The sequence below is a fragment of the Mandrillus leucophaeus genome, unplaced genomic scaffold, assembly GCF_000951045.1.
Source record: "Mandrillus leucophaeus isolate KB7577 unplaced genomic scaffold, Mleu.le_1.0 Scaffold94, whole genome shotgun sequence".
Taxonomy (NCBI): Eukaryota; Metazoa; Chordata; class Mammalia; order Primates; family Cercopithecidae; genus Mandrillus; species Mandrillus leucophaeus.
Genome location: NW_012110252.1, coordinates 3,825,265 through 3,839,955, shown reverse-complemented (window position 1 = coordinate 3,839,955; position 14,691 = coordinate 3,825,265). Strand labels below are relative to the sequence as shown.

The window sequence follows — 14,691 nt, the reverse complement described above, 5'->3', positions numbered from 1 at the left end:
GAGAGAGAGACAGAGGCTGGGTGCAGTGGCTTACACCTGCAATCCCAGCACTTTGGGAGGCTGAGGTGGGTGGATTGCCTGAGGTCAGGCGTTTGAGACCAGTCTGGCCAACATGGTGAAACCCCGTCTCTGCTAAAAAATACAAAAAAATTAGCCAGGCGTGGTAGCGTGCACCTGTAATCCCAGCTACCTGGGAGGCTGAGGCAGGGGAATTGCTCGAACCAGGGAGGTGGGGGTTGCAGTGAGCTGAGATCACACCACCGTACTCCAGCCTGGGCAACAGAGTGAGATTTCATCTCAACAACAACTATATATATATACACACACACACACACACACACACAGACACACACATGTGTCTTGGCTCTTCAACTAAGCCATCAGTGAGTTCATGGTCTCCCTATACAGGACCCTGTTTTACACTTCCTGATATCCTCTCATTTCCTGATGCCTGGTGCCTAAGTAGTAACTACATTAGGCAATAGCCAAACGTGGATGGACTTTGTTACCAGAGATCACTGATGTGAGCTTCTGGATCCTGGAGAGACATATTAGGAGAGCCCTGTCTCAGTGATCATTTCTACCTTTGCTGTGGTTTGCTGTGGGTGTGGCATGGTACCACATATTAAGAGAACTGAAGAGGGCCAAAGGGACAGAGATCTTATGATTGTTGCAATATTGTTAGCAGGCACTGTGTACACACATTTCCTGTGTTATCTCATTTAATCCTCGCCACAACTCTCTGAAATAGAAATATCATTATCCTCATTTTCTAAAAGGGAAGACTGAGGCATTGAGGTTTTCATACCTTGCCCAAGTTGCCCTGTCAATATACCATTCTGATGCCCTGCCCAAGTCCAAGCCATCATGCCATGATGCCAAGTGAGCCCTCTGGCAATGAGCAGAGCTCCCAGAGATACACAGAACCCCATGAATCCCAGCGAGTTGTCATCAGTAATAGTGATTCTTCTTAAAATTCTTCATAAAAAATGTGTATTAGCTTCTCTTGCAACATTATCTTAATTATGTTGATTTAACAGGCAAAAATACAACCTGTCTTCTGCGCTATCCAAAGTGTATTTTCCTCATTGTTTATTTTTAGATTACTACCCTGAATGATTCATATACTTTGAACATTCTTACTGTGAGAAATGCTGTAGAAAATCTACAATTTTAGTTAAAAAATAGAGATAAAGAATGAAGCTGGCCGGGTGCAGTGGCTCATGCCTGTAATCCCAACACATTGGGAGGCCGAGGCAGGCAGATCACAAGGTCAGGAGTTCAAGACCAGCCTGACCAACATGGTGAAACCCCGTTTCTACTAAAAATACAAAAATTAGCTGGGTGTGGTGGTGGGCACCTGTAATCCCAGCTACTCAGGAGGCTGAGGCAGAAGAATCGTTTGAACCCAGGAGGCGGAGGTTGCAGTGAGCTGAGATCGTGCCATTGCACTCCAGCCAAGGCAATAGAGTGAGACTCCGTCTTAAAAAAAAAAAAAAAAAAAAAAAATTAAGCCCAGGGTTTCATTCTTCCCATTTTTAAATAAAAACTCCACACTTAAAACAAAACAAAACAAAACAAAACAAAACAAAACAAAACAAAAAAAACTCTTGACCTTAAGGCTATATTATAGATTGGATGCCATTAGGTCTTTATAAATGTTTAAAGTGACAACATTCCACTGAAATTCAATTCAAATCTAACTTGAGAATATTTTCATTTAATGGTCTATCTACACTGATAGAATTATTCAGTAAAATAAAAAAACAGTGATCCACAAATGTTCATGTCATTGTTTTAAGCCTTACATTTTTCATTATATATTTATTTGGCAATTGTGTTTTTTCAAGTTACTCCTTTTATGTCAATGAGAGTTAAAAAGCCATGCTGGTTAAAGTTTTGCCAAATAAGCACAAAGCTAACCCCAGCTAGAGGAAAAAAATGCAGAGCCCATGAATTTTTAAAAGTTCATACATAATATATCATAAAAGTAGGATGAATAATATGGGATGTGGGTTTTAATAAAAAGCTCCTTGACCATTTCTCAGAGACTCTGAGATATAATCAATATCCAAAAAAGGTGTCTTGGGGACAAAACCAAGATTTATGATATTTCTGTGGAGAATGACACTTTCTGCTTACTATATCAGCTGGGGGACATGATATTGAATTTCAGAGAACACAAGAAAGGAAGGTATTTTTATCTGCCTGACAATGCTTCAAGGATGTGCTTTACGGTTCGCTTGTGACATCACAGTTGATGGAAGGAAAATAACAACCGAAACAAGTGTTCTGAAGGCAACTGGGAAACTCACGTGCAGCTCAGCATCAGTTCGTGACTGCGTCAGACTTCGGCTTCTTTCCACCTCTGAAAGCAAATCTCCGGATGAAAGATCCAAGAGGCGTGAGTGAAGTTTCTAGGTAAAATCAAGCAGAAACATTAAATAGCGATAATTTAATTACTTGTTTCAAAATCCTGCCTTGGACAGTTAAATCTCAAAAGAGTTGGCATTTCCAAATTAGATAATACATGTCCTAATTTTAAAAAGTTTATTCTAGTTTATCAGTGTTCCATACACGTAGATGTATGTGGGTATGCAAATTACATTTTGTAAACAATAATCATGCTTTTACAGTCTGTCAGTCTGCCTTGGAAGATACGTCGTAGAAAAATATAAGTAGTAGTTAAAAAATAAGCAGTAGGAAAACTATGAATACTCTGATATATTTATTGGGTAGTATGAAAATTAACATTTGATATTCACATTAAGAAAACCAATCACCAAGTTCACCTTATTATGTTGAGCAGTGGTTAAAATCTGAGCAGATAATTATAAAAGTGACCTTATTTCTAAACAGCATTGATCTTGTGAAATCTTCCCTTGGACACATTTTAGCTCAAAGTCATTAATGTCATCTGTTAGGAACAATTAATGTGAATAGAAAATAATTGCATTGGGGACCTGGGGACTCTGAGGATTTTGTACATTAATATTCACGTGCTATTCAATTATATACTGAATTCTTTATTTCAGTCTTGTTTGGGAGGCCTGCTAAGCCAGAGACATTTCACTGTATTAATCTTGATACTAATTACTAAGGCTTTTCTGTGGACATTAAATTTGATCTGTTTAATTGCAAATACAATAAAACTCATGATTTATGCCTAATGTTTCTGCTAGGCGATGACATTTTGAAAATGGCACTTATAGCCTGGCTTGTCTTGGTTACAACTTTTGTGGCTCCAGATGCTAAAAAAATCTAATTGAGTAAGTAAATAATGCGGCTAAGCGTGCCTCTCTCACTTCTGAAAAGTTTTTTCTACTTTTTCCCCCTGGAGAGGCCCTGCTGCACACTGATGCTGATCTACGAAATGCCTTTGCTTCTTTGCCACTAAGCAATGTTAGAATCCTCTTAGAGGGCAGGGCTGTCCCACAGGTCACTCTGTCCCAGCATATCTACCATGTAGTCAGCAGGGACTACAAACTCCACTAAAACGAGCCACATTCTCTCTGTTCCCCATTCGACTCTCTTTAGGCTGAACTTCTGTGAGAGCCCTGAGTACTTGGTTACTTGATTATTCCACAAACATGTATGCAGCTCCTCCTGAAGGACGGCATTGTGACAGGGCTGCATTCCATCCTCCTGCAAGTGTAAAGGTACTTTTTTGCTGTTGTGGGTTGGCCAGTTCTCCTTCTCCGTGGACCTTCCATTTGTGTGTCTGTGGAGGTCCTTTCACAAAAAAAGAAAATAATTTCTACACTGATTGCCTGTTGCTTTGAAAATCCAAATTTCTTCAGCAGAGCTAAGACCTCCATAGGTAACCAAAACCATGACATTGTTTCTGGACAGTTTTTAGAATCCTGATCCTATAATCTTCAAGCTCTAGAATCTGACTTCCCTGGGGGCAAAGATAGAATTTATCTCATCTTGTAATCTCTGGGACCTGACAAAATGCATCATACTTAGTAAGCAGCCCATTAGTGCTTGTTGTAGTCTATAAACAAAAAGACGTCTTTATATTTGACTCACCCATATATAAGTTTTAAAGATTGAGAGAGTGCCAAAAGAATTTCAATGTTGTGAGACCTAAGAGTACATTTATCAATATGCAAACAGGACAAGAAGTTATGGGAAATGACATTCAACAAAAGAAATGATTTTGAGTGGTATATCATGTGATTTGAGAGAAGAGGCCTCAATGGATTAGCTATCTGACTTATTCAGTTCATGAATGCACTTCATTATTACTTCTCAGATACATGATGTCATGCTTTCACCTACTGTATGCATATATGCATCTAAAAGCCTGCCCTCCTCAAGGCTGTTTCAGTGGCTTTTATCCAAATGAGTCCCTTCCCTTCACTGAAACAGGGAAGGTCTGCATGGGAGAAAGGAGAGGTCCTGGGGCAAGGGCCAGGAGACCTGAGTTCTAGCCCTGTTGAAGGTATACATTCTACAGGATCTCAGGAATGTAACTGAACCTCTTAGTCTCAGATCCCTCATCTGCTAAAGAAAGATGGAAAAACTTAAACCAGAGCTACCATTTGATTCATCAGTCCATTACTAGGTACGTCCCCAAGGGAGAATCAATCATTCTACCAAAAAGATACAAGCAGATACATGTTCATTGCCACGCTATTTACAGTAGCAAAGACATGGAATCAACGTAGGTGCCAATAAGTAGTGGATTGGATAAAGAAATACGGTACATATATACCACAGAATACAGCCATGAAGAAGAATGAAATCATGTCCTCTGCAGCAACACGAATCCCGCTAGAGGAGGCCATAATCCCATGTGAATTAATTCAGAAACAGAAAACCAAATACTGCATGTTCTCACTTAGAAGTGGAAGCTAGACACTGAGCACACATGGATATAAACATGGGAACAACAGACCCTGTAGACTAATAGATGGGGAAAAAGAAAGGGGGGAATGGGTTAAAAAACTACGTAGTGGGTACTGTGCTGACTACCTGAGTGAAGGGACCTGCATCCAAAACCCAGCATCATGCTATATACCCATGGAACAAACCTGCACATGTGCCCCCTGAATCTAAAATAAAAGGTGAAGTTAAATAAAATTCCTAATAAAGTCACAACATCCAATGACAGAATTATAGGCATCAATAAGTGTATATTTTCAGGAAAAAGAAAGACAGAAGTGGCTATTTAATCCACTACCACAGGTAGAGAGAGGCACTGTCATAGTAAGAAGGGAAAACAAATAGGATAATATGCTGAAATTCACACAGGTTAGTTGATTGTTATACCTGACAGTTGATGGTAGGTAATTTCTTAGATAATAAGGCACAAATGAATCATTCATTGTTATAGTTTTCATACATATAAGGCAAATAAAAATTGACTTAGAAGAAAATAAAATCTGTTTACATTTTTTAAAAAACCATTTACATTTTTAATTATTATTTTATGTTTAAAAATTTTTAATTATTATGGGTACAAAATAGTTGTTTATATTTATAGAGGTGCATGTGATGTTTTAACACAGGTATACAATGTATAATGATCCAATCAGGGTAACTGGATTACCTATCATCTCAAGCATAATAAAATCTACTTTTGTGTTAAGGCTATAGGCAAGGAAATGATAGGTAAATATCACACAACTTCACACAACTTCCCTTAAATAACTATGAAAGCACACAATGCCATAGAGACTACATTTCTTATGATAAGAATTTTTAAAATAGGCTTATATTTTCATCATATATATATAATACACAGGCGTGTGTGTGTATAGCATCACTTTGTATATTGATGTTATATTACTCGTGCTTCAGTGAAAAATAGGTAGAATGTATACATGAGAAATTTAATTAAATCACTGTCAAAAAGAGCATAACTGACATAAGAAGGCCATGACCTCTTAAGAGGAGCTCCCCAGCTTAGAGGGCAAATTCTCCATCACATACCCATGTATAGTTCATATTTACTGTTAGTGTTCATCTGAATAAAATCTCATCGGAAATACTTTAAACTTCTTATCTTTAATCTGCATCTCCCAATGAATTCTGGAGTTAGACATACTTGGTTTGTTTTAGGCATGAAAAGTAGCAGGACTACTCAGTATGGGTTTGAAATAGGCCTTGCGTCATCTGTCACACTGTGTCAGTAACTGAGATTCAACTGGGTTTCGGAGATAGAGACTCCTAATTTCACACATTCTCAAACCAGAGGTAAGTGAGGGATCTTTTTACTCAGATGCTTCCTTTGACGGTGATGGTCTAACCCTCCCTGTCAGACTGGCTTCAGTCTCTGGAATGTGCCCCTCCCCCATCTGAGTTGATCTTTGGTCCATTTTTCCATGGCACACCCTCCTCCTCCTGCCCCTAGATCCTGTCCAGTATTCAGGACGACACTGAAACCCTCCCTGTAAAGTCATCTATCCTCTCTAACCCACAGTGGATTCCCTGCCTTGAGGGATTGGACCGCCTCTCATTTCGGTCCTTTATCCAAAGTGCACTCTTACTGAGTTGTTCTCTGTGTAGGTTCTATCTTCCTAACAGGACGATCAGTTCCAGGAAAATGCAGGCCAATCCCTTAATTTCTACATTGTCCCAGTGGCAGGGACGAGCTGGGTGTCACAAAACCTTGGAAATCTTGGCCCTCTTCTTGCTGGGTGCGTGGCTGGCCTGCATTTCCCAGCCTCCTTTACAGTCAGGTGTGCCTACATGACATATTTAGTTCTAGGTCATGGAGCCTGAGCAAAAGTGACATCTGTCCTTTCTTGCCGGGCCCAGGAATACCTCCCTCAAATAGTCTTCCATGCTCTTTATCCTCCTACTGGCTTGATGCAGCCAACTCAGCACAGCAACCTTGGAAGCCACTTGTTGAAGATGAAGCCAACCAGGTATAAGGAGTTTGGCTTCTTAAAGTCTCAACTGGAAGAAAGCTACTCTGGGAAAAGAAAGTCTTTTTGGACTTGACATGAGGAAGATATCAACTTATACTGAATTTTGGGCCATGATTCATTTGGAGTTTGTTGTTATTGCTGACATTGACCTGGCTGACACAGCTCTCTCTGCAGCCTACAGGACAGCCACTCAAGAAATATGCATGTTTCTATGTATATATTTCATATGTGTACATATGTGCACACACATGTACTGATATACAGGTATTTACACATGGATATGTAGCGCCTACGTCAACAGCCCAAGGTGACATCCCCACTGAAGATTCACAGGAAAGAGACTTGCTTTCTGTCACTATATGCAAGGGCAGGGGTTAGGAGATCGTGTGAAGAGCTACGATGTGTCACAATTTATAACAGAACGCATGCCTCATACAGGTGCAAAATACCAAGCTAAGCTTTGGGGACCTGACAATGCCAGTGCAGTCAGTGCCTGAACCACACATTGGGTGGGTAATATTTGGTGGGTTCACTTGCCTTCAGTCAGTCAGTCTTATGTTCTCTGTGCAGTTCTGTATCTGTAATTCGAGGCAGAGATATATCTCCCTCAACAGACTGTGCCAAGGACTGGCTGTCCTTTATCTGGCAGGATGAAGGTGGAGTGGACCCTTCAGGGTGGTAGTGACTGATTCTGCAGCTCTCTAGTTAATGACGGCAGCAGAGACTGGAGACTGAGGTGCATTTGAGCCTTTCAGAGCTGGGCTGGAGGGCCAGGGTTTTCCATTTGATTTTCCTCAGTTCCTCGGATGCTCCGTGAAGGCTTGTTGCACTTGATAGAATTCTGCCTCTAGATTTTTACTCAGCACCATGGTGATGTCTTAATTTTAAGGCAGTGACTGCTAAGGCCAGGAAGACACTGAGTCCTTATTTATTGATGCAAGTTGAGGTTAAAAAAATAGCTCATCTAAGAAATTTGGGCAACACAAGAAACCATGCTGGACAAATCAAGTAAAATAGATCGGTGAGCAGCTTTTGCATTTACTGATGTACTTCCTGAAGGTTGAAGAGGAATGTATGAAATTTTTCATGTCAGGATTTTAGAAGTTATTAACTCAGCTTTAGAAGTAGAGAGGAAAGTACAAAAGGGATCATTTCACCATGGTTCTCTTCTCTTCATTCAGATTTGGTGAGAGAATTAATCTACCACCATAATCAGGAATATAATTAGTCTCCCCCTTTTTTTTTTTTTTTTTTTGAGACAGAGTCTCGCTCTGTCACCCAGGCTGGAGTGCAATGGCGTGATCGTGGCTCACTGCAACCTCTGTCTCCTGGGTTCAAGTGATTCTCCTGCCTCAGCCTCCCGAGTGGCTGGGATTACAGGCATGTACCACCACACCTGGCTATTTAGTAAAGACAGGGTTTCACCATGTTGGCCAGGCTGGTCTCGAACTCCTGACCTCAGGTGATCCACCTGCCGCAGACTCCCAAAGTGCTGGGATTACAGGCATGAACCACCGAATCCAGCCCCTCCAACTATTAAAAGCCAAATATCTGCACAAAAGAGAAGTTTTAACTGTTCAGCACCTGACCCGAGAGAAGGGACGCCAACAGCTGCCCTGGCCTCTCCCCGTCTCGGTGAGTCCTCACCTGCTCTAGCCCACTGTCTCTCTGGGCTCTGCTGCGCCTTGTCAACTTGGCTGGCTGCTTATTTGGACCTGGCCATGTGTAGGGATCACCCTCTCTCAAATCTAGTGGCCTGGATGTTGGGTTGATTTCTCGGCTGAAGAACTTACTGCTTTTTCAGCTTTAGTTTTGTTTTCAAATCGTCTCCACTTTGGAGAGCTGTTCTCACCTCACAGCTTCTAGAAAGCTTCCTAGAGCCCCATTTCTGCTTCCTCAACTCTGTCCTAGGTGGGCTCTGGGCCCAGGGTTTGATGGCCCAACACAAGGGAAGCAAACCTGGAGTGAGTTATTATGAAATCTCCTGAGTATCTTTTGATATTGCTAACTTCCTCTGATTTCCTGTTCAGTTCAGTTTTCTAGAGGATTTGGTGCATGTTTAAGAGAAGCATTTTAAATATGACCCTGAATAGGCACACTCAGGTGAATAAGCTTTGTTCCTTCTGTTGGGTAATAAGGCAATTTCACAGGTATGCATAAGGATCTCCAAAAGGAAGTTCCAGGAAGTTTTCTAAAACAGCTTGGAGCCTGAAGAAAATAATTTTTCTGTGGAAGCCAAATGATCTTCCATAAAAACCCCAAAGTTTTGCCTTATTCACATGCTAGACTTACATTTTTGCCACACTCAGAAGTGTGATTTTTCATCAGTCCCTCCAGAATCCCATCAAGAGAGATTGTGGCAGATCCCTAGGTTCACATTTCACAAGTTTCATTCTATTCCATTAAGAATTTATTATAAAACTGAATATTACATAACTGCATATTATATAACTGAGTATTATATGGTCATTTCTTAGATTCACAAAAATTTGAGACCAGGACAAAATCTTTTTGGATAAAAGCTGATGTTTAATTAATTATGCCATTATTTCCATTTTGGGCTGCAAAGATAAAACATAATATCTGCGTTCAGCCTTCCTGCTGACGTGACAGTGTGCCTTCCGAATGTTCTTCTAGAGACCCTTTAAAAAAATGTCCATCATAACTTGATCTCACTTCAGTGTGTGAAAGTTTTACAGCTAATTTTTTTTAGCCATCTGCAACAGTCCTTGTTGCAATTATTATTTTCCCTGACAACTTTTGGACTTGCCTTGCATATCAATGTTTAGCTGCCCTGAGTGCATTCTGTTTAGCTCTGGATGGTGCTTTGGCAAATGATATGGCTCTATCTCTTTTCTACTTCTTCAGGACCCAAGGTTATAAAATATTTTTGAAACAATTATTCCACAGCTATATTCAAAACCTTCTTCAAGGGTCCCCACTTCCATGACAGCCTGATTATCCAGTGGCTACCTAAGGGAGCAGCATTTGGTTTGGTGATTTGAAAGTTTATTCATGGTCTCTGCAGGTTAGACTGATGACCAGAGCATCTCATACCAATCCTTATCTGCTGCAATTCCATTAACAGTGCCCCGAGGCCCACAGGGTGAGCACCAGTGGGAGGATGGATGAGGATGAAAACAGCAGACCTTGCTCTCAAGAGCCTCCACTCTAATTAGTCCAACACTAATTTATGCTTTATGCTTTATGAAGCATCTACTATGTGCAGAGTCATGACTATGAGCTATGAGAGACTCAAGGCAGCTCATTAACAGAGCTGACAATATCCCTGAGCAGACCAAGCACACAAAGGAGAAAAAAATCCAAGAATTCTTAAGGCAGAACATGCAAACAAGATCACAGTAGAGTCAGGGCGCCATGCAGCTAGAGGTGGTGGAGGCCAGTGTATTCACCACACAGTTAAGTATACGTAAGAGAATATTCTGTGCAACTTAGGAACTTAGCTCTTCCTGCAGAGCTCCCAAATCTCTTTGTTTGAAGTCTTTACAAAAAACAAAACAAAACAAAACAAAACAAAATCAGAAATATTTCAGACCTAACAGCAAAGTGACAGAATGTTGAGAAAAAGGACAGAAGGTTCAGGCTCCCATGGCAGGCCAGTCAGACCTGTGGGCAGGAGGACAGCCGAAGAGTGACTCGCATTTGCTTGCCAAGCCTGAGTCTCTGAAGCTTCCCTTTTGTCTTCTTCTGTGAATATGATCTAAGGGAGGAAGTGATTCAGCACAGCCTGAGCCTATTCTGGGATCTAAGAGACACAGAAGTGCCCTGAAATTTCCATTTTCATCACTAATTACTTTAACAGGTACTTTAATAAGTGCTTTCCAATTGCCCCCGCTGTTTTGTAAAATTATCCACACTGCATTTTACATTTTTAATCAAGCTTTATTTTTGAAAAGTTCTGACTTTCTGAAGATTTTGTCTTTTACATGTGGGGGAATATATTTTTTCTCTCTGATTTCACTAAACTAAAAGGATTAATTAGTGGGGGGAAAAAACCCCCAAAACTTGATCTATTTTTACCAGACCTATCGGAAGCTCCACTTATGGTCACTAGAGTTCAATGTATCACTTATTAGGAAGAAATGAATTACCACTTCCTCTGTGTGGGGAAGAGACACTCTGTGAAGTCCTTCCCCTATTCTAATCTCATGAATCTTCATACTACTGTGTGGAAGAAGCTGTCATCTTAGTTTTTAGAGATGAAGAACCCAAGATGACAGAAGCGAAGAAAGGCATCTGAAGTCACGATGCTACATATATTTCAGGAAGCAGGAGAGCCAGGATTCTGTCCCAGACCTGCTTCCTTCTAAGTCCAAGCTCTTCCTATCACTGTCTGCTTGCTTTTTCTATGAAGGGAGAGACGTGATACCATCATTGCTATCTTTTACAAGGCAAATCCTATGGAAGTAGCTTATTTCTGCCTAAATGTTAAGCCCACAATTTGAGCAACTCCCATCGAATGAATTATGTTGCCTTGGTGATTTTCCTTCCCAGGTTCTGCTTTAGAGGCAGATAATTGGGAAGGAAATAATAATAATAACAGTGACAATAATAGCTGTGAACACTTATTGAGCTCTTTTTAGCACTAAATATGTGTTTCACGTATGTTATCCTTTTAAATCCTCATTGCAATCTACAGTAAGAACTACCATACCTGTCTTACAGGTGAAAAAACTGACATACAGAGCTAAAAAAATCTTGCCTAATGTCACATAAATAGTATCTGAACCCTGGACAGTCTGACTGCAGAGTTCATGCTCTTAATTCTACCCAGTTAAATCTGGTTAATGATGGTTTGCTATAGACAACTTATTAAAATAACAATAAAAATTAATCAGACAGTAAAATGAACTGCATAGAATTAAAAAATAATTACCTCTAAATACAATGTGATATCTTTGTTTGCTAGACTCAAACATCATTCATTCATTTACTCAAAATCACGCTTTCCTTATTATTATTCCATTGTTACCACTATTGGTATTTGATTGGTATTGTCAATTTCATTTGCTTTTTAGATCTCTACATTCTTTCCATGGAAGCATAATTCCATATGTAAATTTGGACCTAACTGAAAAAATAAAACTATGCAAAAAAACATTGGACATTTATAGAGTGCTCACTTGCAGGCTAGGTCTTGTGCTAAGTGTTTACATTATTACTATTTTTAAAAAATTTAATTCAACATTTTGTTTTATTTTTAATTTTCCATATTGAGGTACAGGTGGTATTTGGTTACATGAGTAAGTTCTTTAGTGGTGATTTCTGAGAATTTGGTGCACTCATCACCCGAGCAGTATACACTGCACCATATTTGTCATCTTTTACCCCTTGCTCCCTTCCCGCTCTTCCTGCCAAGTCTTCAAACTCTATTCTATCATTCTTATGTTTTGCGTCCTCATAGCTTAGCTCGCACATATCAGTGAGAACACAGGGTGTTTGGTTTTCCATTCGTGAGTTACTTCACTTATAATATTAGTCTCCAATCTCATCCAGGTCACTGCAGATGCTGTTAATTCATTCCTTTTCATGGCTGTGTAGTATTCCATTGTGTATATATACCACAGTTTCTTTCTCCACTCATTGACTAATGGGCATTTGGGTTGGTTCCATGATTTTCCAGTTGTGAACTGTGCTATAAATGTGTGTGCAAGTATCTTTTTTGAATAATGATTTGTTTTCCTCTGGGTAGATACCCAGTAGTGGCACTGCTGGATCAAATGGTAGTTCTACTTTTAGTTCTTTCTTTCTTTTTTTTTTTTTGCAATGGAGTCTCACTGTCTCCCAGGCTGGAGTGCAGTGGCATGATCTTGGCTCACTGGAAGCTCCGTCTCCCGGGTTCACGCCATTCTCCTGCCTCAGCCTCCTGAGCAGCTGGGACTACAGGCACCCGCCACCATGCCCAGCTAAATTTTTTGTATTTTTAGTGGAGATGGGGTTTCAGTGTGTTAGCCAGGATGGTCTCAATCTCCTGATCTTGTGATCCACCTGCCTCGGCCTCCCAAAGTGCTGGGATTACAGGTGTGAGCCACCACGCCTGGCCCTACTTTTAGTTCTTTAAAGAATCTCCACACTGTTTTCCATAGTGGTTGTACTAGTTTACATTCCCATCAGCAGTGTAGAAGTGTTCCCTCTTCATCACATCCACTCTGACATCTACTGTTTTTTGCATTATGACCATTCTTGAAGGAGTAAGGTGGTATTGCATTGTGGTTTTGATTTACATTTCCCTGATCATTAGTGATATTGAGCATTTTTTTTTCACATGTTTGTTGGCCATTTGTATATCTTCTTTTGAGAATTTTCTATTCATGTCCTTAGCCCACTTTTTGATGGGATTGTTTTATTCTTACTGATTTATTTGAGTTCATTGTAGATTCCGGATATTAGTCCTCTGTCAGATGTATAGATTACAAAGATTTTCTCCCACTCTGTGGGTTGTTTACTCTGCTGTTTCTTTTGCTGTGCAAAAGCTCTTTAGTTTAATTAGGTCCCAGCTATTTATCTTTGTTGTTATTGCATTTGCTTTTGGGTTCCGGGTCATAAAATCCTTGCCTAAGCCAATGTCTAGAAGGGGTTTTCCAATGTTATCTTCTAGAATTTTTATAGTTTCAGGTCCTTAATTCATCTTGAGTTGATTTTTGTATGAGGTGAGAGATAAGGATCCAGTTTTATTCTCCTACATGCGGCTAGCCAATTATCCCAGCACCATTTGTTGAAAAGGGTGTCTTTTCCTCACTTTATGTTTTTGTTTGCTTTGTCTAAGATCACTTGACTGTAAGTATTTGGGTTTATTTCTGGGTTCTCTAATCTGTTCCTTTGGTCTATGTGCCTATTTTTATACCAGTGCCATGCTGTTTTAGTGACTATGGTCTTATAGTATAGTTTGAAATTGGGTAGTGTGATGCCTCCAGATTTGTTCTTTTTGTTTAGTCTTGCTTTGGCTATGCAGGCTTTTTTTTGGGTTCCATATGAATTTTAGAATTGTTTTTTTCTAATTCTGTGAAGAGTGATGGTGGTATTTTGATGGGGATTGCACTGAATTTGTAGATTGCTTTTGGTAGTACGGTCATTTTCACAATATTGATTCCACTCATCCATGAGCATGGGATGTGTTTCTATTTGTTTAAGTCATCCATGATTTCTTTCAACAGTGTTTTGTAGTTTCCCTTGTAGAGGCCTTTTGACTCCTTGGTTAGGTATATTCCTAAGTATTTAATTTTTTTTGCAGCTATTGTAAAAGGGGTTGAGCTCTTGATCTGATTCTCCACTTGGTTGCTGTTGGTGTATAAAAGAGCTACTAATTTGTGTACATTAATCTTGTATCTGGAAACTTTGCTGAATTCTGTTATCAGTTCTAGGAGCTTTCTGGAGGAGTCCTTAGGGTTTTCAAGGTAAATGATCATATCGGCAGCAAACAGTGACAGTCTGACTTCCTTTTTACCAATTTGGATGTCCTTTATTTCTTTCTCTTGTCTGATTGCTCTGGCTAGGATTTCCAGTACTATGTTGAAGAGGAGTGGTGAGAGTGGGCATCCTTGTCTTTTGCTGGTTCTTAGAGGGAATGATTTCAACTTTTCCCCATTCAGTATTATGTTGGCTGTGGGATGGTCATAGATGGCTTTTATTACATAAAGGTATGTCCTTTATATGCTGATTTTGCTAAGAGTTTTAATCATAAAGGGATGCTAGATTTTGCTGAATGCTTTTTCTGCATCTATTGAGATGATCATGTGATTTTTGTTTTTAATTCTGTTTATGTGGTGTATCACATTTATTGACTTGTGTA

At 39.8% G+C, this 14,691-nt stretch overlaps 1 protein-coding gene across 3 annotated transcripts in view; it reads right to left on the bottom strand.

The window, feature by feature from the left end:
* The window catches only part of NCKAP5 (NCK-associated protein 5), a 904,755-nt gene that overhangs the window by 127,794 nt on the left and 762,270 nt on the right, over positions 1 to 14,691 (bottom strand). For all 3 annotated transcript variants that reach the window (XM_011970297.1, XM_011970296.1, XM_011970298.1), the window contains exon 10: positions 2,316 to 2,417. In XM_011970297.1, coding sequence (XP_011825687.1) covers positions 2,316 to 2,417 — 102 coding nt within the window. The remainder of the gene's footprint in view (positions 1 to 2,315; positions 2,418 to 14,691) is intronic.